Source organism: Phoca vitulina, unplaced genomic scaffold (genome assembly GCF_004348235.1).
Source record: "Phoca vitulina isolate PV1807 unplaced genomic scaffold, GSC_HSeal_1.0 scaffold4, whole genome shotgun sequence".
In the NCBI taxonomy this organism is placed as follows: domain Eukaryota; kingdom Metazoa; phylum Chordata; class Mammalia; order Carnivora; family Phocidae; genus Phoca; species Phoca vitulina.
Genome location: NW_022589707.1, coordinates 25673431 through 25700655, shown reverse-complemented (window position 1 = coordinate 25700655; position 27225 = coordinate 25673431). Strand labels below are relative to the sequence as shown.

At 37.1% G+C, this 27225-nt stretch overlaps 1 protein-coding gene across 8 annotated transcripts in view; it reads left to right on the top strand.

Annotated features, from left to right (window-relative positions):
• The window catches only part of ST7 (suppression of tumorigenicity 7), a 235422-nt gene that overhangs the window by 130704 nt on the left and 77493 nt on the right, over positions 1–27225 (top strand). For 5 of the 8 annotated variants that reach the window (XM_032401715.1, XM_032401714.1, XM_032401719.1 and 2 more), the window contains exons 4-9: positions 8721–8775; positions 9419–9534; positions 11217–11292; positions 13473–13541; positions 15462–15616; positions 17781–17878. In XM_032401715.1, coding sequence (XP_032257606.1) covers positions 8721–8775; positions 9419–9534; positions 11217–11292; positions 13473–13541; positions 15462–15616; positions 17781–17878 — 569 coding nt within the window. The remainder of the gene's footprint in view (positions 1–8720; positions 8776–9418; positions 9535–11216; positions 11293–13472; positions 13542–15461; positions 15617–17780; positions 17879–27225) is intronic. The other 3 variants (XM_032401717.1, XM_032401720.1, XM_032401716.1) reach the window with 1 other exon arrangement.

Genomic DNA, 27225 nt, shown 5'->3' with positions numbered 1-27225 from the left:
AGTCACAATCCTGTCCCTCTGCTTTTCATTTCTCGAACATGCCATGTTTTCTCAAGGCCCCTTTCCTAGAAGTCTGTCTCCCTCTCTCGTGCGTTTGCCCGTCTTTCGTAACCCAGCTCCAGTGTTACTTCCTGGGAAGCCTTCTCCGATAGGTTGTACAATATCTCTCCACCTTTGTTGACTTGTAACATTTTTATCTTTAGCAACATTTATCAAATCGCACTGTAATGTTTAAGCTGACTGCTTTATTGCAGTATTTCTAGCATTTTGCACAGTGTCTGCTCCATCATTGAAACTCAGTGAATGAAAAAATGAGTGCATGCAAGGCCTGTAATTTCTCCATTCATAAAAGAAGAGGGAAGAATATGGTCTCTTGGTCTCTTTATCAGCTCAGTAAACATTTCCTAAGTCCTTAATATGAGCCCGGCCTTATACAGGTTCTTATGAATATTATGATTGGGAAAAAAAGCCAAAGTCCTTGTCCTCATGCAACTCTCATGTCTACTGAAGGAGATACAGTGGTGAGTGCTGTGATTACATGAGGGAACATACAGTGCTATGGAGAACAAAGGAGGGGTTCCTGACCCAAGCTGGGGAAGAAGTTTGCTTCTTGAAGGGGAGGGCACTAGTTCTGATACTTGAAGGATGAAGAGGAAGAAATTAAAGAGCTAGATTAGATCTTTTTTTTTTCTTTCTCCTAGAATAACTCAGGCTATATTTCATAACTGTCTCACCAGGTGATAAGCATCAAGGAGCATTGCACATATATTTTATTCCTGTTGTTGATCTGGTCCCTTTCAATAGACCCTTTGCCAGCCATCTGTGAGTGGCAAGGGGCACCACCAGGTACACATTTTTTTTTCTATCCTAAAGAGTACCAGAGATGGCACCACTCAGGTAACAGAATTGTCTGGGACTTTGAAAACTTACCCATTTTGTGAAAGAAACAGAGAGTTGAGCAAAGTGAAACATTAACCACTATTCTAACAAGTGTGGCACATTATTCTAATGTGGGGTCTTGATCATTCAGTCATCGTCATATAAGACATTGTGGATAACTGCCCTCACTTTGCATCTGCTGTGAAGACCTCTTATCCGATTAGAGTTACTATAGTCTTTGAATGGTGTAAAACATTGTAGGAATGACAGATTAGAAATGGAAGGCAGCCTTATTTGAGGCCATTCTTCATTGTGAGTACATTTTTATTTGCATTAAAATTCTCTCTCTACCCAATTTAAATTTCTTGACATCATTCCTTAATGCAATGAAGAATTCTTCTTACTGTCACTATTATTTTGCTATCTCTCTTTATGGCTACCTTGAAGTAAGCCTTATGCATTATATAAATCTTGGTGCTATTCTTAGTGCTTTTATGGCAGTTTTAAAAGGGAGGACCTAAGCCCTTTATAAAAATATATTCAAAAATAATAATCATGGAAATTCCCAGTTTTATTTGTACTAAGTTTTTACCTGGCTAGGAATGAGTTTTTGAATATCATTATTAATTCAATTCCACTAGTATTTGCTGAGTGTCTACTACTATGCATGCAATATTTCTATTCATTTCCTGTGTAATAGATACAGCATTTATGATCTGATCTCATAACAATGTTCAAATAGTTACATTTAGCAAAGGGGAAATTACCTTATCTAAGTATATTTAGGGCTCAGTCTGCCCTCTTCTCCTTGACAGTTGGGTTTCTAAAATTGGTCTAACTCAGCTCAACAAACAGGTATGCCAGTATGAAAGTACCAGATGCAGTGGGACTAATACTATTTTCCACTTCTCTTTTCCTGTGGTGATTTTTATTTTTGAATAAGAAAAATATTATTAAAGTACATTGTCTTTTATCTCTAATCACTTTCTATTAAATAGTCTGGTTTCAACTAAGTAAAGGAAAAAGAAAATCTAAAGCTGAGGGTAATTAATAATACATTTCTTAAAATAGAGGAATTTGTTTAACAATTCCTATTCCCTTAATAATATTAAAATGGCTGTTGCCTTAATAACAAAAGGGTGAATCTTTTGATTTTCTTGGAGAATGACAGACAGCTCTTTGGTGAATCTTACATGAAATACAACATGGCTAACAAAGTCCCACAGATATTGGCAAAGGCAGTTTAATTGCTTATTTGAGAAAAATCATTGAAAAAGCTTCAAAAAACCTGAAAATACCAGTTATAAACATTGATCTATATGAAAACTCATAGTGTAGCTCTTTTCTTAAGGAATCATTTCTTTTGGTTAAGAGCTGAAAGACCTGGCCTACTTAAGAATGATTTGGGGTAGGGGAATGGGGAGTGGGAGGATTGTGATTGTTATGGGTGGGCTGTTCATACCTTCTTTAACTTTTGTTTCTGTACAAATTGGCCTGAGTGCAGACTCTTTTAAAATCTGTAGTAATGTTTATCTGTGGATCAGAGAAGAAATGTAGCTAACTATAAAGCTTCTTAAGCTAGCCAAATTTTAGGTTGTTTGGCTTAGGTTAACATTTATGAACATTTCATCTTTTTGCTTTCTTGGGGAGCTAACCCACCATTTTTCGTCATAAACCCTGCTGATGTATTTGCTATGTCACCGTGTTCTCACTGCCATTTCTTAATTCAACTCAACTTATGAGCTGATGATGTTTAGGGATTTAAAATGTGGCCAACTTCTCCCTGTCTGAAGGGAAGAATTCTCAGGGACCAGTAATATTTTGAATTTGGGTTCATGGGAACATCTGTTTGATAATTTGTCCTGTTCTTGAGTAAGGTGTCATAAAGACAAAGGTTGGCAGCATTCATCTTCAAGATATTTGGAAAAGTGCAGGGTGCTTCAGCACATGAGAAGTATTCTTGTCAAAGTCAAGTTTAGATTCTCTTAGATACCTTAGTATCCTCTTGCATAGAACTGAATCTTTAGAAAAACTCTGGTTATAGTTGCTTCTCTTCTGTCTCAAATCATTTCATTTTAGTCTCATTTAATCTTAATATATATCTTATATATGTACATAGTATGTATGAGTATATATATAAGAAGCAGGTACTGTTATTATCTCTGTTATATGGTTGATGAAACTGAGGTACAGGCAAGTTAAGTCATCTGCCCAAGGTCAGTCCAAGGTCATATGGCTGGTAACAACCGAGGTGGTCTTGCTTTGGAGTCCAAAGTCTCAAGCCCCAACTAAAAAATTTAGTCTAGATCCTCTGTGAGGTCTATAAACTCAATACTAATGTAATTACTAAACTGGTGAAGTAAATAATTTCATTAAAAACCTGTACTACCATACATGACGTTATTTCAGAAGTGACATTAGCCAAACTTACTTAGAAACGGCTCAGTGGTAGGATTGCTGATGGTTGAGAGCTCAGGCTCTGGGGTCAGATAGATGTTGCCCTAATCTTGGCTCCATCACTTACAGTGTGTGACCTTGGGTGAGTCACTTAACCTTCCTTCGTATCTTAATTTGCATACATGGTAGTAACAACAGTATCTACTTCACAGAGTACTTTGAGGAATAAATGAGGTCATTCAGAAATAGCAAGTCAGAGGACAACCATCATCAGGCAGTGCCCTCCAGATGAACTGACTTCTCTATGAATATGATGGGGACCAGCCCCATGGAGATATGGCTGTGGGTTCAATGAGGTTTACTCTCAGCTCAGTGACTCACTTTTATGCCCAGTCCTTGCAGTGCTTGCATTTCAAGTATATTCCTTGGCAAAATTGCAAATTGCTACATGTCCAGGACCTTTGGGGTTGCTCTTTAATCATCTCAATTAGGGGAACTCAGTTGTCCTTGCCACATCTATATGTGTTGAAGTGATTCTCTTAGCCAATGCTTATTACATCTTTTAAAATCTTTTGCTACTAAAATTTATGTTCTAGTATAGATTTGATCTCCAGTTGAATGGTGAAAATGCCTAAAACAGTTTTAGTCCCTGGTGAACCTTTATTTAATAAACTTATTTCACAATTTCCACATTATTTGGTTGAGTTGATTGACTTAGGTCAGAAATAATGAGAAATGTATGAGAGATACAATAAAGATTTAACCATCTTAGCAATACTTGAAGAGAGTAGTACACTGTCTTGAATAGAGCAGATCAATAAAAATGGTCTTGAAACTCATCATTTTTTTTTTTTTTTTTAAAGATTTATTTATTTGAGAGAGAATGAGAGAGCACATGAGAGCGGGGAGGGTCAGAGGGAGAAGCAGACTCCCTGCCGAACAGGGAGCCCGATGCGGGACTCGATCCAGGGACTCCAGGATCATGACCTGAGCCGAAGGCAGTCGCTTAACCAACTGAGCCACCCAGGCGCCCGAAACTCATCATTTTTTATACCTATTCTCATTCTGTAGAATTTGAGGGAATAACATATTTGTGGAGTTGAAAGCTACCTACATGTTACTTTGTGCCTTTACTGCTACTTATTAAACTTCCAAAATAATTATTTCAAAGGTTATGAAAAAAACTAAAGCCTAATTACTTAAGAGAATGGATATTGTTACTCTTAATGATTAAGAATAACTTGTATGAAATAGAGAATTGGGTATTCATTTCTGAGATATCAAAGCTAATACATATATGGCAGAATCATGTGTCAGACATTGGCTTGGGGTTAATCTTGATTGTCATAATACATCTGATGAAACTTTATCTAGGGCCCTTTTCTGTTGTACTTTGGAACCAAAATGTTTAAAAGTATTGTTTAAAAGTGCCTAACATTTCCCCAGAGGAGTTTTTGAAACTGTTTTTCTAGTGGAAAATTTAATTGATGAAGTCATAGGATTTTTGAGATATGATGTTGCAGGGTAATGGGTCTGTTGCATATAGCGGGTGGTTGTTGGTTAGTCTGGACACCAGCCTTTAATCTCATTTACTATGAACCATGGGGAAATTACATAGCTTTTCTATGCTTTACTCTTCTGTAGAAAGGGCCTACTATAGGCCCCTTACTAGTGTATGTAAGGAATATAGATGACTTGAGCTTTAAAACCTCTTCTAGAAAGGCTCCATGAAAATCGGGCTGTTAGTTAGGACAAAGATTGCTATTGCTGCTCTTTGTAATAATATTACCATCATTATTAGATTTTAGATTCTGGGAAGAGGTGGTAACTTTTTAGTAAAACAAATCTTCCTAGGCTGTGAATTAATAATTTATATATTTGAAGGCCCTGGAAGTGAAGATTTTATATCTTTTTTTTTTTTTTTAATTTTTGGGACAAAAGGTTCTCAGAGTTAAATGAATTGGATGTAGAGAATAATATTTTCTTCCATGTAAATAAAAGCTCTGTGACTTCGGAGCCTCTTGGTTTTTCTGAGAATTAAGTTCTCTTTTTCTTTGAGGACTGTGACAAAGGGAAAGTCTGTGGTTCTGTCAGTGCATTATTCCTTCTATAGAGCTTCTTCAGCTGGATGCCCTTTCTATTTTTCTACCAAGGCTGTAAGCTCCTCTTTTTTTTTAATTTAATTTTTAAAATTTAATTTAATTTTATTACCCAGGGCCCAGCCTCGGGACTAATGCAAAATGCCATTCTATATATGTTTAAACCACACAGTCCTGTGAGTGGTGGGGTGGGGATTCTAGAGGAGTGACTGAGTACAAAAGGCATGATATAACTGTCACTGGGATGGCAAGTTTTAGTAGGGAATGGTGAGAGGGGAGGCTGAAGACAAGATTGGTGCTTGATTTGAGAAGTCCTTGATGGCAGGAAGCATTTTTATTTTTTTTTATTTTCTTTGTCTCCCACATAAAAACTTATAATCATCCTGTTATCACAAAGGGGGAAATCTGTTCTGCAGACTTGGGGAACTAAACAAGTACTATTCCCATATTTAGTGCTTCTCTTCCTCTTGAACTACATTCTTGCATGCATGCTGAGGTCTGAATATGTCTGTCAGGATTTGTAGATAGAGACTCTTCTGTGGGCTGCTAGAGATGGAACCATAGACAGTATGTTTATTGTATTGGGACATATTTTTAATTGGACTATTAATGTCAGCAAGCCCTTGATGGAGTCCCTGTGAACTCTTAGGTCTTCTAAAGGGCACTGAAATTGTTGATATTAATGGAGAATGCAAATTTCCTTTTGGAAGTAAAATTTTAATTCTGACTTAAAGAATTTATTTCTCAAAGACATGAATAAGGTAAGAAACTGGACCTCATGTGGAAAAACTCTTACCCTCTGGATATCTGAGTTGAACTTCTTGACTTAAATCTTCACATTCTAATACATTTGGCATTTACAACCTCTGTCCATATCACGAAACCATCAGGCAGTCTGATATTTATGGGTTATGTACTCTAGAGTAATTCCAGACCGAGTTTTTGTAGTAGTGGTAAGATTATGAAACAAAGTAGCAAAGAAGAAATTTAACACAGCTGTGACCTAATTTGAGGTAAAACTTTGATGTGTTCGTATTCGACCTCTAGTTGCTTATTTCTTTGAAAAAATTATTCCGGTTTTGCACCAGTTTGAAGGATATAGCTAATGAAGACATTTCTTATATAGTTCTGTGTCACATATTTTTTCTCATTCAGAATATTTTACATCTGTTAAAGTTACTTAGACCCTCATTTCTAAGCTTCAGGGATAGTTAAAGAAACTGAGTACAGACCACATGTATGACACTAATATTAGCAGTGACTTTTTTGAAAGTTCAGTTTTCTGTTACAAGCTGTAAAAACATTTCAAAATGTTTGCGGCACCCCCTGCTGGCTATATTGTGGCACTTCTTAAATGAATATCGCATCTTTAGATACTGCTCAAAAATATTTTAGGTATATACACCATCTCTCTTGCAGTCATTTTTATTTAGAAATAATTTCATTTGTATCCAACATATAATAGAGTTGAAATTTTAGTTGAAGGCGTTTTGCTTTATAGTTTGTCAATTGATATTTGAACAGTGCTTGTCCTTTGAGGCAAATAGAATAATGTATTCAGTGGAGACAAATTATTTGCCATAACCTTTTTACTAATATTTCAGATGAAATTCAGTGGGGCAGAGGCATCTCCCCAAATGCTTCCATTTTCTTGCAAATAATGCCACCACGAGCATCCTTTGTACATAAATATGTGTGCGTGTTTGTTATATGCTAAATTCTAACCTTGCAATATCCATAACGCTTTAAGAAGAGCACTTTGGATCTTAAAAGACATCCTCTGAGGAGATGGTGGGAATGCTGGTTGTTTGGCTCACTGGTGTGATTCAAGCCATGAGCTCTGATCGAGTTCATTAGTGACCCCTCTAAGGGCCTTTACATCTGGAAAAAGAGTAATTATTTAAGAAAAGCATAATTTTCTGTTTAGTACCATATGAAGTGACAGCCATTGAATTTCAGTTTCTCAGGAACAAAATTCAAAGATGCTGAACTAACTGAGCAAAGATCATTTCCTAAATGTCGAGTTAAGCTAAGTGTCAGAAAATTTAGCGCCATTATTTATAAACATTGAGCAAATTTTAGGCGGGCTCCAGTCCTAATTTAAAGATAAATTTACCTTCTTTAAATGAAAACATGTCTTCCTGTTATATGTATACCCTTCATTCACTATTTTAACAAGAATGTATTGAGATTACACACAGTGTTTCTATAGTGTTTTATGTTCTTCATTTTCATGCTGTATTGTAATAGTGCTTTGCTTGTTTGTTTTCCCCATTGAGTGCTGAGTGCTCATTGGATGGATGGATGGTTGGATGGATGGATGGGTAGATGGGTGGAAGGATGGATGTTGCATATAATAGGACTGAGAATCTTAATGAATCACTCATGGCTTTTAATATTCTTTTGATTTCTGCAATAATTGTTCACTTTTGTATATATATGTCTTCGGGTGTGTTTTTTGGTGGACTACACACACACAGATATTTTAAGTACTGTTAACTGATTTTATTTTCTAATAAAACATTCATTCAAAGAAATGTATTCTGAATCAGTAGAAAGTCTTAATCATAGGCTGTTTAAAAAGAATTATAGCTTATTAGTCATACACTTATAAGACAGTCTTAAAAATTAATGATTGACTTTTCTAAGTCCTGTGGTTCTAAATTTCTGCAATCTTTGTATAAGAAAGATGTATAATCTATTAGTACATGCTAGAATTGTAATATTAGTATAATGGTTAATACATGTATCTATATAAGCAAATAGTGTTAATGCTTATATTTTCATAGCATTTCTCCCTAAAATACCTTTATTAATTTTCTAATTACTACTTTATGGCAATGTAAAAAACAATCTGGTGAATTATCACAAGATCAGTATTAACAAAGACCCTAAATAAAAATCTAGGGCACTTGCATATTATACTCTAGAGCTTAAGTTAGGCTTATTTAGGAGTTATTTTAAGATATATTTTAGAGTAATAGAAAGTAGTTTTACTTCTTCCTATACCTTCTACCTGTAATTTTAGAAGTAAATTCATAGAATTTGTTTAGACCTCTTGATGACTATTGAAGTTATGAATTAGCTGATTTTGGCTTATACCTTAATTTAGCAAATGAGGAAGCTTAGGCCCAGAAAGATTAGTAGGAGAAACTTTCCAAAGTCCTGGTGCCTGAGCTATGTTTCCTGATTTAGCCACTCAGAGTTTTTCCATATTGCTTCCCGTGTAGAGGATAGAGAATAAAATTATCTTATCAAATGGCCAGGAAGGGTGGTTTGCTGAATTAATTAGCTTGTAATGTCTCTGGACTATGTGTAACATTTTCATATTTCTCTTTGTTGCAGAATGCAAAGTATGGCGAAATCCACTAAATTTATTTAGGGGTGCTGAATATAATCGGTAAGCATTTTGACAGGTTGGGAAACAAATGGGTCTAGTTCAGAGAGTAGACAGCAGCAAATGCTTATGCTGGTTCATTTAGGGGTCATTGTAACAGTCTGGGTAGTGCTTCTATTTTTTGATACAATCCTCAAATGTTTTGATTTTTCTGTTTTATAAATATTTTTGGAATTGGAATTGGGATAACATATAAAGATGTGTAGTTTTTAGAAATTTTCTATCGCAGTTATTCATTTCATTATGCATTATACAATCAAAATATTTTGAAGTTTACCTAGAACATGGTTATGAAGATGTCACAGGAGTTATGTTGGAATTTAATTTTGCAGAGTAATTAGGCATATCAGAATTTTCATGGCTTTTGGAAAATGTCTATTCATGATATAATTAGGGAAAGTTTTCATTAGCTAGTGCTAGTAAAATTTTTAGACAAAAATATAGAGGAAAATGTTTACTTCTTTCCTGCTGATGTACTTCCTAAAGGGAGAACAGGATGATTAAAAAAATTTTTTTCATTCAATTGGCAAAGCTGTTTTAATATTCCAGTTAATGTTTTTCTAGTTCAACTCCTATGCAGCTTAATATTTTGTAGGTCTTGCTTTCTTCTCTCAAAGTGTCTGACCATCTATTTCCCCTTTACCAGGTATACTTGGGTAACAGGACGAGAGCCTTTGACTTACTATGACATGAATCTCTCTGCCCAAGACCACCAGACATTCTTTACTTGTGACTCAGACCACCTGCGTCCTGCAGATGCAAGTATGGACAATCTTTTATTATTTATTTTTATTTTTATTTTTTAAAGAGTTTATTTATTTATTTGACAGAGAGAGAAGCACAGCAAGAGAGGGAACACAAGCAGGGGGAGTAGGAGAGGGAGAAGCAGGCCTCCGGCCGAGCAGGGAGCCCGATGCAGGGCTCAATCCCAGGACCCTGGGATCATGACCTGAGCCAAAGGCAGACGCTTAATGACTGAGCCACCCAGGCGCCCCTGGACAATCTTTTAGATAGATCCTGAGTGGAATGGCTTTTTGGTTTAAGTACTTAAGGTTACCACTTTTAGAATATCTGCTCTACAAAAACCCCAATATATAAAATATTAAATTGAAGATTGACTAGTGGAACCCAGAATTCTGATACTTAAATAAAGGATTTATCACAATGAAGTATCAATGTAGAAACAAATCTTCTTGTTATAATTTAAAACACCCTTTAAAAAAATATACTGACATTGGATTTACATATTTTAAGGAAATATAAATCTTATATAAGGCTAATTGAATCCTTGGTTGAGGTAGGATGAAGGGTCATGTCTCTTTGATGATATTATAATTAGAAATTGGGATTCAGTGAATCCAAATGATAAATGAATATATTGTAGTGATTTGTATGCCTATTTATAGGTTCACTATCACTGAATGGGGGCATGGCTTTAGCTATTAGAATCCATATTTGTTTTCCATCCTAGTAAAGGCTTTGTTTGGCATGCATTTCACATTGTTTGAGGTCCAAATCATTCCACTGATACTGTTTATATTACCAAACTTAAATAGGTGAAAAAAATCTTTAAAAAGGGGAATATGTACATGCACCTAAGAAGCTAACTTAGAATATACGTATTTATAAAACAAATATGGAGATGGTTGCTCTTTTTTAAAAGGTACTCCTTGCCATGGTGGAACATAAATATTCCAGGCATTGAGCTTTCCACAATATATATAAAAACTGCTCTGGTATATAAAAACTGTGTTTGCAGCAAACTTTGGGAACAGATAGACATGTTAAGTAAAAGACTAAAGCACTTTTTTTTTTCTGATCCAACTCCTAATTCTTCAAATGGTTTTAAAATGTCCTAATACCCAGAGCCTGTAGAGTTCGGGAAAATGATCAATAGAAATTATGTTGTGTCTAAGTAGAAGGAAGAGATTAGTAGCAATCTCATCTCAAAAGGGGTAAAATAATATATGTTTCTTAACAACAAATGACACTAATGAGCAAAAGAAATATTAAATCTCTTTTAGAATGTCTTATCCTTTCTTAAGAAACCTTAGTATGGTGAGCATAGCATAACATGTAGACTTAGAGAATCACCATGTTACACACTTGAAACTCCTGTAACATTGTATATCAACTAATACTTCAGTAAAAAAAAAAAAAGAAATCTTCATCAAGATTAAGTCTCTAAAATTATAGACCATATCTATAAGATTTAGATCTGTAATTTTATGAGCTCAAGAAAGGTTTTATATCATCTACTGAAGGACAGTGGAATAGCAAATTAGAATATTTGTGTGACTTTGGAGATTTGGGCTGACTTTTTTGGTAAGTGAAATACTGTCTTGTATTCAAGCTGAAAGCTATTAATTTAACTATTGTCCTGTGTTGAGTCTTCCAAAGTATGTGTATTGATGGACTTGCTTTTTTCTCTTTTTCTAAAATAGTAATGCAGAAAGCCTGGAGAGAAAGAAACCCCCAAGCTAGAATTTCTGCAGCTCATGAAGCCTTAGAGATAAACGAGTAAGTGGGGGAAAATCTTGCTTTTAAAAAGGAAATCTCATCCTTTGATGAATGTATTCAGTTGCCATTAATAGAATACTTAAGTTAAATTATGCATTTGAACTTGAGGATTGTTTTGGGAGTTATTAATTTGTCAAAAAGTTTTTTTGTGAAGGACATCCATGTGATGGTGGTTTTAGTCATCTTAGAGAGCAATTCAGTGGTTTTGCTATGACCCTAAATTAAATAGCTTCCAAGGGCTATTCCAAGGCCTCCAAGCCCTTTAAGGACTACCTGTGGGATATTGTAAGGGCATAAAATAAATACAGTTCTTTACGTATCTAAAACATTGACGGGGAGATTTTTTTCAGATGTAGAATGCTCATCTGTGCCATCACATTTTTTAGGTAGAGCTTCTGCTAGTGGGGAAAAGAGAACAAAAACATAAGGTGAAAAAAATTGCACTTTAAAAGTATTTCAAGATCAAGACAAAGATAAGACGAAATGCTGTCGTTAGTGTTGTCAAACATGCTGTGGGTTACCAAGGAAGGCTGGGAAATATCTTCTGGAGATCTCAGAAAATGGGAAAGATTCTTAAAATTGGAGTCATAAAATCTCAGGGTTGGCAGAGGCCTTAAAGGTCATTTAGCTCAACCACCCATCTGGTGTTTGAATCACCTCGACACTCTCCCTGCCAAGTGGTCATTGTTAAACTATTTTATGATTTTTTTGAAGAAGGTTACAGAATCTTCATCAGAGGTCTTAGGAAAAAAGATTTACTTGAGAGTTGGAAATCCTGCCATTGTAACCTGTTGATCTATTTGGTTTCTGATTCTGTCATACAACATATTTATTTTCTAGTTTCTTGTCATCTACAAATTTGATATGCCTGCCTTCTGTGTGTCATCCATGTTTCTGATAAAAATGTCAGGATCAGGGACAGAACCCTGTGACATGACATATACAGACTATCCTCCAGGTTCATGTCTTCATGACTCATCATCCTTTGGTGTTGTTCAGCCAATTACTAAGCCACCCAAGTTACACTGTGACTCAGCTCATATTTCTGCATTTTGATCTTAAGAATGCCAGTTGTAGCTATGGATCTTTATTGTGTAGTAAATTCTTTAAAGCAAATTAAGCTAGCACAACCTGATTTATTTATTCTTAGTGAATTAAAGCTAGCTTCTAGTGTTCACTACTTTCTTTTAAAAGTGCTTGGAGACCATCCCTTTAATAATCCATTAGAATATCTTTACAAGTCACTGTTCTGTAGTTTGGGAAGTCTGCCTTCTTCCCTTTTTGAACATTTTTACTGCATTTATCATCTCATCTTCTAGCACCTGTCCATTCTTTGTGATTCCTTAACTATCCACAGAGAGCACTTCCCTTCCTATGGGGTCTGTTGGCTTCCTGGGATTTGCCCATCCCAGTACAGTAATTCATTTAGAATAGTTCAGTTATTTGCTATCTTACATCTTTTTACCCATGTTAGAGTTTAATTTCTTCTCCCTTTTTCAGCCCGACAATCATGCTCCTTGATAGAGAAACCAGGAAAAAAATAGGAGTTACAGAGTTTTGCTTTCTCTTTATTATCTGCTGCTACTAACTACAAACTTGTCTTGTTTTCATGTGGTTGTTGTGTTGTTTGTCTTTTTTGCTTATTTATTTTTGCGATGGTTATAGAGAAATGGGGGTGGTAATAGGGCTTTAAAAGTAATTTAAAAACAGGGAATAGATGGTTGTCTTTAGCATTTTGTTGTGTCTTTATTTTGCTTTGCAAGCTTAAGCTAATTTGGAATTTTAGCTCTCCTGACATTATTCTTATTAGCTCATTCCACTCTCTTGTAGTCCTTCATTACATGCCCTCTTTCCATCTTTTTTTACATGTCCTTTAAGAATCTGACCTTGTGAGAGATGTCTGTGCAGCCATATTGGTTACTTAATTGTCACCCCTCTTTTCTTCCTGAGAGGCTCATTTGTGACTATGGTCATAGTTGGATATTTGGAAGCTGCCCGACCCTCTTAAACCATTTTTTTCCTTCAGAGTCTCATGCCATTGAATCATACCTCTTTTCTTTGAAGTTTTTGAAGTCCACATTACCCTCTCTGATTATCCTGAATCCAAAATGACATAGTAACTCTCTCTGAATGTTCCTATCAATTTTCATTTCACCAACTATTTTTTTCTTCTTGGTCAGAATTAGGTCCAGAGTTGAAGTTCCCCTAATTGCTTCCTCTACCATCTGGGAGATAAAATTGTTACCAAAGTAAGTCAAGAACCTGTCGGGTGCCCTACTTCTAACCAAATGAGACTTCTTCTAGCAGATATCTGGATGGTTGACACCCCCATCACCATACTTTCTTGCTTCTGTCTGTGTATTGTGTTGTGACAAGGATGCATCATCTCTATCTTCCATCGAGCTGAGCCGTCGTTCTGTACTCCCCAACCATTAGCACTTCTATTGCTCTTTCTCCTTCACTCACAAGCTCTTAGCATGTTTCTACCCCAGACTCATGATTTTCCACATAGATACATGTTTTCTTGGCTAGTAGTGCTACTCTGCCTCTCCTCCTAAGAATACTATTTGAAATATAAAGAAAGAAAGCACGTAACTTGCCCCCACCTGTCTTGAATTCCCAGCCCACCAACTATAATCTTATAACTAATTCCTCTGATACTATATCCACCACTCAGTATTATAATCTCAGTTTTCACTTCATTACCCTTGACCCATATTTATACGTCAGCATCTGAAGCCTTAAGTAGCGCTTCCTGATGCCTGTCCCAGTTATTTTCTCTAGTGAATCGCTGGGCAGTTTCAGCATCATTATTGTTCTTTCTAAGTCCTATATCTGCTGCCCTCCATAGTTAATTGGTTTTACAGCATTTTTCTGGGCATTTTTTCCCCCTACTGCCCCACATTGTGTTTAAAGCCCCATTGATCAGTCCTGCATGAAATTAGAGGGACTGACCAAAGAATTGACAAGACTCCTCTTCAAGGCTAAGATTAACTAGTCACCCCAAACCTCCCATTGGCTATAAGTTCAGCCTCATTTTCCTAGCTGGGCTGTTGCAGTTTATGAATGGTAAAAGTAACATTTGGTTTCACTTTCTGTTTATTTTCTCTCTTGTGGTCTGATGGAGGTTCTGACAAGTAGGGAAATGACCACAAGAGAGGCAGTGGGGAAGAAGGAAAGCAGAGGGATCTATGCAGATTGGGACCTGTATGGTCGACTCCGGCCTCACTGTTTCCTATCACATTCCCTTTCTTTGGCAGTCGGGTTGTTCTGGTATGATGGGGAAGGTTGAAATTTCCAAGAGTTCCCCTTGTTTGTTAGTTAACTGCTTATCCTTTCCAGCTTCCTAGCTTAGAGGTTGTTGAAAGGATTAAATGAGACGATATATGTTAAGTGCCTGGTACAGTGCTTACTATATACTGAGCAACAGGTGGTGGTAGCTATTACTGTTAAAGGTGTGAGATTGAACTCTTGTTCGCTGCTGAGGCTGAATCAGATTTTGAGCTCTTCAGAAATAACACTACCTGTAGGTTCTTCTAGTGTTCTTCTCTGACCCAGAAAATCAGTGCTGACTGTAATGAAATGTCGAAGCGCTGTTTTTTTTAATGAGTAATTGATCCGATTTAATGAACTTCTGATTCTGAAGAAATCCTTAGATTCCAGAGAATCCATGTTTAGTGAATAGAAGGAAACTTGTCTGTAGGATCTCTAACTTGGAGAGCTGGAAGGAGATCTTTCCCAACAGCTCTTGTCATTGCCATTGCCGGTTAACACTGACTGAGTGTGTACCCCATGCGGCTACTGTACTGAGCACTTCCCATGCATCACCTTACTTAACCTTCGCAACAACACTGTGAACAAATCGATTTCATGTTGTGCTCCATCAGGGAGGCAGAGTAATAACTTGCCCAAAGTGACACACTAATAAGGGGCAGAGTCCATTTGTGAGCCCCATGTTCCTAACACTACACATCCTACCTTTCAAGCTAAAATATAGGCATTTCTTTTGTGTCATTATTTTGTGTCAACAACTACAAACCAGGGGTGCATGAACCAGTTGGCCACTCTGCATGTTTCGGCATAACTCCTTGCCCTTCTGCATGCACTCCTCCAGCTGTGACAATGTCCTTGGATTTGTAATTGATGGTGGCTATCATCTGAATGGACAGGTGTGCGACTGCTTATATTCTCTTGGCTGAAGAGGAAGCAACAACCATCGCGGAAGCAGAAAAGCTGTTCAAGCAGGCCCTGAAGGCTGGAGACGGCTGTTACCGGCGTTCTCAGCAGCTACAGCATCATGGATCCCAGTATGAAGCCCAACATAGTAAGGTTTTCTCCAGGCTGACGTGTTGGGGGTCAGAACTGTAGCATGATTAATCAGAACAAATGTTCAGGCCAGTTCAAAATATGATTCTCAGAGATGAAAATAAAGACTAGTTTTTGCCTTTCTATTATTTTTTTCCCTTCCCATAAGAGTACAGTATATAATTAACTATAGCTTCATTACTGTTCACATTCATTTTCAGATTCTTTCCTAATCTTTAGATCCTTAACTCTAGAAATAAATGGTAATAACCTTTAATGGTAACCTTTTTTTCTCCTCAGAATTCTTATATATTTCTGTTTATTAGTTGTTTCTCTGCCCCATAACCTAAGGCCTATTTGGGAAACAGGACTTAAATTTATGTTAATGTAATCAGAGGTTTTCTCTTACAAGTCTTCTACAGCATGGGTTGAAATAGAACAACTAAGAATATCACAGTTATTGGTGATTATCTCAGTATTTAGCTCATTGGTATTGGCTTCCAGAGATAAAAAGCCATGAGTTTGTAATTATTTATCTTTTTTATATTAAAAATAGTGGCTGCTTTTATTTAAGATAACTCTTTAAAATGAGGCCTTTCACTTTAGTACACTAAACAGAGGGTCAGTGATATTTTGGGGGAATGGTATAAAAACAAGACAAAAAAATTGTTTCTGGAATTCCTGGAGCTGCTGACTTGTCAGTTTTTTGGTTGTTTAAGTAGAAATTTAATAATCCTTTCATCGTCTATTCAGACTTTAGGTTGTTTCCTTAAAGTGGAATTTCTCACCTCATTTTCCCCTCCTGCATCTTGGAGAGTAGGATTGCATCTCCTTCATATTGAGATTATAAAATTAAATTTTAGTGCTAAACTTGGATTTGGTGCAGAGAATGAGTGCATTAGTCCTTATGACTAAGGTACAGGAAGATCTTTGATCTTTGTGTGTATACATGAGTATGTCCACACAACACAATAATACATGAGTTTTTATTTGCATTCTGCAGTATGTATGTTAATCAAGTCTCGAATCACATATCTATTGCTTTTTAAAAAAAATTATAACAATGAATTTTGAAGGCATTTGTATAGTAAGGTCTATTTGGTGAACTAAATGAGAATTAACACATAAAATTACATTACCTGTAATATAACTTAAGAAATTTTCTTTATTTCTTTTCTTCTGTAAATTAAATCCTTTCAACCTGTTGCCTAAATCTATCCAAAAAATATAATCACATCTTTAAAATAATTTGTAGGCACTTGGCAGATTTTCAGCACACATCTTGTTCTCATTGTTTAAAACTTGAAATGTTAGGACTTTGGTCTTAACATCTTTTAATAGCTGCATATTATACATGTACTTAATCTATAACAGGTGTGTCATATTTTTCTAAAACATGGTAATTTTATTGAGGATTAAATGCATGCATGTTCTCACTGGTCTAGAAACATATCCAAAATGACATATAATTAAATAAAAGATTAAGATGAGAAGTTGTTAATGTACTTTTTAAGAGCCATTTTAGTGACTATTATTATAACTAGTTAGCTTGTCAGTGCTTTCTCTAACATTAGGGTAGTTTTCATTTTGTTGCGTACTCTATTGTCATATCTGGAATGTGTTATATTGCCATCTAAAATAGACTGCTTTGGGGACCTGGAGATGATTATGATGTCACTAGTTTTAGGGAAAGAATAATATAAAACAGAAGTTCAAGATGAGGCTTCTCCAGACTTAATGTCAAGAAGGAAAAAAAATAGTTCATCAGGATGCAACCTGAGATTCACCTCTTTGCATCTCTACCAAAAGCATGCAGACTTGAAGAATATGGAATTCTTGCTTGTAAACCACATTCAATGTGGTTATGTTCATTTTCCCAGCACTTTGTGGCAGATGATTTTATTTATCAAATAACTCAACATTCTAACTCAAAAGCATGGATTAGGTAATCAGTCACATGATTTGACCTTTGGAAATCTAAGTATTTTGACTACACTGTATGCATTTTACTATTAGCAAAGTTGTCAGTGCGCCTGGCAGTAAGAAAAAGCCAAAGGAGCGCTCTGTTCTCTCTGAGGTTTTCCTTTAAGGGCATGGCAAATGGGCCTCTGTATTTTTTTCTTGCTGCTCAGCTGAAAGCTTTTGTATTTTTAAATTTTGGTATTTTATATTTCCTTCTTCAGGACGAGATACTAATGTCTTGGTCTACATCAAAAGAAGGCTAGCAATGTGTGCCAGAAGACTCGGGAGGACCAGGGAAGCAGTGAAAATGATGAGAGATGTGAGTTTGAATTTGTGTTTGGGAACAGGAGCAATGTACCTGACTTCGAGAAGGAGGAGCCAACTGCATGGCCATAGCAGAGAGCGCCGGTGACGGTGCGGTGGTCCCATGGGTGCTGGAGCCGGCCAGTCTGGGCTTCAGCTCTAGCTCCCAGTGTGCTGGATGAGTGATCTTGGGCAAGTGACTCAACGGCTCTGGGCCTGCTTCCTCATCTATAAAATGGGAATAGATAACAAGAACTTTTTTTTTTTTTAAGATTTTATTTATTTATTTGACAGAGAGAGACACAGCGAGAGAGGGAACACAAGCAGGGGGAGTGTGAGAGGGAGAAGCAGGCTTCCTGCCGAGCAGGGAGCCCGATGCGGGGCTCGATCCCAGGACCCTGGGATCATGACCTGAGCCGAAGGCAATCGCTTAACCGACTGAGCCACCCAGGCGCCCCAGATAACAAGAACTTTAACAATATTAATAACAAAAGCAATTACTGCTTAGGATTGTTGTGAAGATTAAATGAGCTAATACGTGGAAAGCTGTCCATAGAGCGGCTGGCATATTAAGGAAATTCCAATACATGACCTTATTATTAAACCTCTGGAGCTGTAGCCAGAAGCCAAGAATGAGATCAGCCATTTTAGCTGACTTTTTTTGTGCGTATTGGTGTTAGGAAGATTTGAATAAACTGGGTCTAATTGCTACTCTCAAATGTAATAATAGTATGATCTAATCTGATTGAAGTCATTTCAAGCATTTTCCTAGATTCTTGAATCAGGATATTTTATTAGTAGTAGTCAACACAAGAAGAGAGGAAATAGGTAAGAGTTTTAAAAGGAAAGAGAACCAAGGGAGATGATTATTCAGTAATCAAAACAGTAGTTTTAGGGGAAACCAGTAGAGGAACTTTTACTTCCACATTTTTTAAAATAAGAAATACTTTTTCATAAAGAAACTGACACCAGTAGAAATTGTATTTATAAACCATTTTTTTTTTAAAGATTTTATTTATTTATTTGACAGAGAGAGACACAGCAAGAGAGGGAACACAAGCAGGGGGAGTGGGAGAGGCAGGCTTCCCGCTGAGCAGGGAGCCCGATGCGGGACTCGATCCCAGGACCCTGGGATCATGACCTGAGCTGAAGGCAGACGCTTAACGACTGAGCCACCCAGGCACCCCATAAACCATTTTCTTTTTAAAAACAATTTCAAAAGACTTTTGCCAATATTTCAGGCCTCTGCTGTCTTCCTGAAGTCAGGAGACAACAGGTAACCACCCCTTATAAAAATGAAAGAACCAAGGGTCAAGATAAGAGTGGTGTCTTGCCCAATTCTCAGCTTTTGGGTTTGAGAACAGGACTGTGTAAACCTAGTGAGCCTTTTGTTGGTTTATCTTTGGAAAGGCAGTTATTCATACGAATCCCCAGTTACGCTGGCATGGGGGGGTTTGTGGCTGCACTTCAGGCCCACCCCTAGTTATTTCTGTAAGTTGCAGCATAATGGGGAGGTCCGAGTGAGATCCGCGCCTGGGTTAGGCTCCTCCATTAAGCAGCAGGATAGCCCCCAGACCTGACGAGAGGAATGAGAGGAGGGGGATTCCAAGGTAATTCTGTTTGACTACAGGTGATAGATGCTCAATGGGCAAAGCTACTGCAAAGGGGATGTCCCAGGAGTAAATTCTTCTGGTTGAGGGAAGAATTGAAAGAATGTTTGTTATACAGTATAAGTGCTAATTTTTATAAAAGGAGAGTTCTGTAGAGACATGAACTTGCTGTCAAAGCTTTTTAAGTTGCAGAAATTCCATCTTTTGATCTAGTGAAGAAACTCTACCAGTCAGTTCCTTTGTCTCTAAAGGAGCTGAGAATTTTATGAAGGATGGGGGTATTTATCTTAAACTGGCCCAGCCACATTCAGCCTTTAACAAGGTGTTTTAAATTTATCGCTTCTTCTTAACCTTAGTTAGCCTGGGACAGGCATGCATGGAGGAGCAGATTTTGGTAATTTTCTTTATTATGTGCTTAAGCAACTTCACAGGAGAAGCAAACTGGAGTGATTTCAATTCCAGTTTTTTTCTGTCCGTTTCATTCTGATGATCATCAATTTTGGTACCATTTCATATGATTAAGACCAGTGCAGCTATGCTATGGTTCGACTTTTATTTAACATTATTTTATATTTACAATTCCATTTATTGTCTTAGTCCAAATTTAGATCTTGGAGGGAAATCTGGGATGCAGTGGAATAAATGCTGGGCAGAGAGTAAGAAAACCTAGATGTGAATCTCAGCTTTGCTCTTCACTAGCTCTGTGACCCAGGGCAACTTTCTTCCTTTTTGGGCTTTTCATTTGTGTTCTGTAAATTGTGGTTAGTGATTCTTACCTAAAAGGGTAATTGATGGAGCAGTGGAGAGAATGAAATAAAATAATATGAACACACTTGGCATATGGTAGACATGCTTACATTTTCCCCCCTATTTTCTCTCCATTATGTAAGCATGATGTAATTTGCTTGCCCATTCCCCTGATGGGCATTTTGGGATATTTCTGATTTTTTTTTTTCTTGAATGAATCAGTAAGTCAAGCAATCTCTTTCTCTCTCTATATGTATATATACATACACATACACAGATTTATATATGTGTGTATCTGTATTTATATATGTGTTTCTTGGGTTGTTTTCCTTAAAAAAATCAGTTATGTTATTGGAATACCAATACATGTTGCCTTTTGACTGGGTTTATAGATATGGGCCCTACTCTTGTAACAGTCCTGGGAGAGATACTGTTGGACATTGTGGAGATGTGTTTTGAAGAGAAATATTTATAGTGCTCTTTTCTTTACAAACTCCTGGCACCCAAATGGAGGAGCGGAGGTTGAGGATCCCTATGTCTGTTGAAGCTGCAGCTGGTCTCAGCCTTGTGGGAGACAATTGATGGTCAGGCCTGACTCCTCTCAGGTCAGGGGTCATATATACATGGGAACTTCAGTGGGGGTTTACTCCTTTAATAACAGGCACATAAACCATTTTGCTGCAAAGGTTCCTATCAGAGGAACCTTTATCAGAAAACAGCACACTGGATTCCAGGCAGCCTGCTGATAAGCCACGGAGGCAGAAGGATCTAATTTCTCATTAAGACACAGCAATCCTACCCCATATGCATTGGTTGAAACTTCCCTAGAGCAGATTTTAAGGTGGAACTAGAAATGGTAGAGTCGGAATGCCTTCCGTGTAGAGTAGACTCTTCAGAACAATTCTCTGGAATCCCCTTAAGGAAGGGAGAACTGTTAATTGGTGAGATAGCCTGAAAGAGAATGAATGGGAATTCTGGGAAGTCCAACTGTAGATGATTATTGATCTAATAAAATATTGATACTGTAAGTAAATATTGATAAGAACACGTAAGCTCCTTAATGTCAAGATTCGTGGCTTCTAATTTTAAAAGCAACACATTAATATAAAAAAATAAAAGCAACACATTAATTATTTTGAATTCCCAAGATGTTTTCTCAAAAAACTCACTTTAATAAGCTTCCTTTTGCAGTCAAGAATATGGAGCACTTTGTTGGAAGAATGTTTTGGCAGTGGGTAGAACTAAGAGAGCATGCTGGTTTTTGAATTTTACTATATGGTATTATTTATTATTCGAAATGAAAAGAGTTGCATTTTCTGCTTTCTTAAGTTGAAAGAAAAGTTTTTTTGCTTGTTCTCATTTTAATCTTGCCTCTTTAACATTTGATATAGGACACAATTTTTTCTTTCTTTTTAACTTTTACTATTTTACTAACCTCAGCTTTTTTTGTTTGTTTTTTCCCCTAGTTTTCCTGGTCCTATTTGAGTAGATTTGGAATGGAATTCATAAGGCTCACTGTTTGGTCTGGCCCCTTAGCCATACCCTGTCAGAACTGGTGTAGAGAAACTGGTATGGGTGGGATTGCTTGCCCATATGAAAGAACCTAAGAGCTCCTCTTGCCCCAGGTCATTTGGTCTGGAGTAGGGCTCCTCAGTCTCCATTTTATTGACATTTTAGGCCATATAAGTTTTTGTTGTGGGTGTCCTTTGCATTGTAGGGTATTTAGCAGCATCCCTGACCTCTACCCACTAGATACCAGTAGCAGCCTGCCCCCTTGTTGCTCTCCAATGTGACAACTAAAAATATCTCTAGCTATCTCCTGGGGGGTGGGGGGCAAAATCATTCCCCATTAAGAACCACTGATTTGGAGAATCCTAAAGTGAGTGGATCTGTTTTGGGGCAGACATGCAGTTTTTATTCAGTCTTATTTGTTGGTAGTCTGATCTCCTACTATGAACACAGTGTTCTAAAGCATCTCTAGAATTGATCAGTTCCTGGGACCAGGCTGGTTTGGGAGGCTGTTTGTCTTGGATGGGATTCCCTGAAGAGATACCCTGGGGGCATGAAGAGTAAATGAACTTGAAGATTTTGGTAGGGTCGTGGTTGGAGCAATGAGAGAAAAAGGAGAATGTGAAGGCCTGATGTGGGGTAGTGGTCTTTCTTGTTCCTTGTGCATACTTCCCGAGCACTACTTGCCACTTTTCCCTAAAATCTACAGCTCCTTTGGAAGTTGACCATACGCTCTCAGACTTTATCATCTGTTTCCCCTCTCTTTTGTAGTTTTCTGCAGACCTCTGTGTCATTCTTCCTCATTCTTCTTTCACTCTTTCTCTCTCCAGCACTGCCTCTTTCAATATCCTGGCCTCTCATTTGACAGATCATCACAACCTTCTTGAAACATTTTATTTACTTGATTTTAGGAGACCATGCTCTCTTAGTTCTCCTAAAATGTCACAGTCCATAAGAAAGCACCACCAACTAGGTGGCTCAAACAACAGAAATATATTCTCTCACAATCATGATATCAGAAGTCTGAAATCGAGGTGTGGGCAGGGCCATACTCTCTCTGAAGGTTCTAGGAAAGTGTCCTTTCTTGCTGGCCATCCTTGGCATTCCTTGACTTACAGGCATATCACTCCAATCTCTGCCTCATGTGGCATTCTTTCTTCTTGTTTATCTGTGTCTTTGTGGTCAAATTTCCATCTTCTCATAAGGACATCAATCATGTTGGATTTAAAATTGGGTATATGACCTCATCCTAATTTGATACGTCCACAGAGACCCTATTTCCAAATAAAGTCACATTCACAGAAACCAGGGGTTAGGACTTCAGAATTTCTTTTTGGAGGACATAGTTCAATCCACAATACCAGGTCATATATAAAAGCAAAATGTAGGTGTTCTGTATATACTTTCATTCTTCCTAAAAATGGGGTAGACATGGAGAAATGTGGATATCAAAGAAAAAATCCACCCACCTAAAATTTGAGCTTGAAACAAACCTGTGACTTGTTTATTACCATGTGTATACATTCCCTAGGGAAGTGGTAACATTTATTTTTAAATTAATGTAAATTAAAATGAGTTCTATTTAGAAAATTATTGTAGATGTTCATTATGTATCTCTTTTAGGTCATTAGAGGTATCCTATGGTGTGAGCAATTGACCTTTGAGGATTAATTTAACGGCACTAATAGTAAGAGGATGCCCTTTAGATGATTTGTGAAGAGTAGCACTTCTGTTGAAAGCATACTTTAGAAAATATACACCTCTGGGACTAATCAAAGCCTTTGGAGCAGTAAGGACTGTTGATTTGCATTTTTGCCTACTTACGTTCATGAAGAAAAACCTTCATGAAATCAATAATTTGTAAAAGAGAACTAGTATGCCATTTCCAAGTTGTTTTAAAATTTCATTTTAGGGAATATTCTGCAACATAAATTCTATTTTTTTAAAGATTTTTTTTAATTTTAATTTTTAAATTTTATTATTATTTTTTTAATTTGACAGAGTGAGAAGGAGTACAAGCAGGGGGAGCAGCAGGCAGAGGAAGAGGGAGAAGCAGGCTCCCTGCTCAGCAGGGAGCCCGATGTGGGGCTCGATCCCAGGACCCAGGGATCATGACCTGAGCTGAAGGCAGGTGCTTAACCATCTGAGCCACCAAGGTGCCCCCAGAAATTCCATTTTTATTGCATTGGTAAAAAAAAAAAAAAGAAAAAAAATCTTTCTAGGAGGAAAAATTTAAATGAATATTTGGGAGTTAATTTATATTCCCTTTTGTCATTTTCCTCATTCTTAAATTAGAGTTTTGCTCCTATTTTTTTTTTTTGTCTTTCTATTCTGCAAGACGCATTATTTCCCTCTTACCAATATCCCTTTTTTTTCCTTAAAATTGTCATGAATTATTACGGATAACTTGGCTGATGAATAAATTTAGAAGTTGTTCAGTTGATTGTTGAAAGAAGTAACATTATGTGGGGGAGGGAGCATGGGAAGAGTAGTATTTTAATATCTTCAGGCAACCAAGTATCACTTGAGCACAGTTGCTTTCACGCTCTTACCAGATGGATCGCTGGACTAAAGACTAAGTATACAGTGAAATATGTTCATTCCTAGTAAGTGTTCCTGTGGTGATTATTGGCATGTTTCTAAATTCTGTCTTTGCTATACTTACAAATAAAGAAAAAGTGGATCTTAGAAGCAAATGCTGTCAATAATAACTCACTGATCTTCCAAATTAAAGTTTATATGAACCCCTTTTATCATGATTTGTTTTTCTGGATTTGCCTGAAATGTTGTTTTAGTTGACTTATTTAGTAAATTATTGGCAATTAGTGATTTACATAGAAAGGAGAAGTATTTAATTAATAAGAGCAAAAAATGGATTTGTTAATTATTGATTTACCTACTTGCATCAGTAAGGACGAACCATGGTTTTATCAGCATTGGACTCTGTATTCACTATAGAAACAGCAGATGGTAAATAGTCCCTGATGCAGATGAGGATTTTGTCTAGAAATAGTGTTATTTTATTAACTATTAGCTATTATCATTTACACAAAAGTCTTACTTGGGACATAATAAATACATGACTGGTACGTTAACTGTCACTATCAGGATTTTTCAAATGCTGGGCCCACATTTTTCAGTGTGGTGAATAGTATGCACTGCTGAGTAAAGCCTTCTATATATATTGCTGGCCCATGAACAGTTCTAGACATGTTGGTGCCTGTCATCTGATTTCACTTCCCTCCTTCCAGTTCCTCTTCTTGATCTTCTTTCCCAGTCATTGATCTGCTTCTGCTTTACAACGATGTCTCTAAACAGTTCTTTCCTTGGATTCCTGCTCTGTTGCATTTCACCTTCCTAGGACTCAGACCTGGTTCTGTTCAGTGGCTCCATTCATGCCCACTGTTTCCCTGGTTCCACATCTTCTCTCTCTCTTGTTACCCTACAGCCTTGATTTTAGTCTTGCTATACCCAGACTGTACTAAACCATTCATCCTTTCATGCATTCAATGAAAATGTATTGAACCTCCATTTCATGTCAGGTATCAGTGAAAAAACAAAGACCCCGACCTTATGCAGTTTACATTCTAGCAGGGAGAAGAGACAAAAAAACAATGAACACAGTAAGTGTGTATTTTTGTAATATATTAAAAATTGATAAATGCTGGTGGAAAACAAAGTAGAGCAGGATAAGGAAGATTAAGAAAGCTAGTCGGCAGAGAATGAGGAGGCCATGGAAGTCACAGGTTTAATAGGATGATCTGGTATGTGTCATTTTACACACCCGATCATCCTATTTAAAAAGATGACATTTTACCAAAGACTGAAGGAGGTGCAGAATTTAGTCATGTGATGTATGCTCAAAGGCTGTGAGGCAGGAGTATGCAAAAGAGTCCTGGGTGTATAGAACAGAGTAGTCCCAGGGAAGTGGGGTGGGTTACAGATCATGTAGGGTTTGGGGACTGTAGTAGGCTTTTACTCTGGCTGAAATGGGGAGCTTTGCAAGGTTTTGAGCAGAGGTACGACAAGGCCATTTTTAATTTTTATAGGCTGCTGTGTGGCAAGGGAGAAATAGGGAGGTCCGTCAGAAGGCTCTTGTATTAATCTTGGTGAGAGACAGTCGTAATTCAGGCCAGAGCAGTAGCAGAGCAGGTGGTGAGAAGTGGTCAGATTCTAGATATATTTTGAATGTAGGGCCAGTAGTATTTGCTAATCAATTAATATGTGCTGTGAGAAAAAGTCAAGGATGGTCCTAAGGATTTTTTCTTGGAAGGTGAAGAGTTTTTATCAATTAAGATGTGGAAGTCTGCAGATAGAACAGTGTTTGAGGGAGTGGGGAGGAAGCTTAGGAAGGTTGGTTTTTAACATGTTATATTTGAGAGAACACATACTCATTTTTATCTTAAATAATCACTTCTTGATCTTTTTGTGGACCATAGCAAATTTTTGCTTTGTTGAGGTCAGGAAACCATTAAAAAGACAAAGTAATGGGACATCTGGGTTTGATGGAATCCCTTCTAAAATATAGTTGGTGAGGAACTCCCGTTATAGTACCATTCATTTTTAAAATGCCAGCAAGATAAAACTTAATTAATTGCAGAGAAACCATGACCATAGCAATCTTGTAAAATATATAGTGCAGTGTGGCATGTGTATGTTTAATTTACATGTCTGTAGATTTCTGTTTCTTACCGTTTTCACTGAATACTGTTTTTCAGGTTTATCCATTTTTGCTCTATGTACCTCTTGTATATAATTTATAGTTTCTAACTGCTGCATCATATTCTATATTATGCTCTTAATCTATTTTACTTAACTTTTCCCCTAGTGAAGGACCCCCGGGTTGCCTCCAGCCTTCCATTGTCCCAGCAGTACTGCAGTGAACATCTGTATGGACATGTGGGAAGCTTTTCCTAGGGTGTATACCCAAGAGTGGGATTGCTGGATGTTACAGCATATGCGTGCTTGATAGTGATATGCCCTGCCATTGCGTTCTCCAGAGTGGCTGCCTGTGACTATTTAACTTCTCATCAGTAATACACGACTGTGCCCTTATCTCTCAACACTAGGCTGTTTTAAGCACTATATATGTTATGTATATTTCAAATTTGTTTATTTATTTATATTTTAAAAAGATTTTATTTATTTACTTATTTACTTATTTATTTATTTATTTATTTGACACAGAGAGAGAGAGCAAGAGAGCACAAGCAGGGGGATCTGCAGAGGGAGAGGGAGAAGCAGATTCCCTGATGAGCAGGGAGTCGATGCGGGGCTCGATCCCAGGACCCTGGGATTATGACCCGAGCTGAAGGCAGGCACATAACTGACTGAGCCACTGAGGCATCCCAGTTACAAATCTTATAATCAAGTTTTCTATGACTTTTTGATGGACCATTTGGATCTGTAAACTTTTTGCCAAATACTGTCTTTATTAATTGTAGAGTTTTGTACCTTTGGTTGATATGTTTTTCCCATTTGTGTTTATTGCCATTAT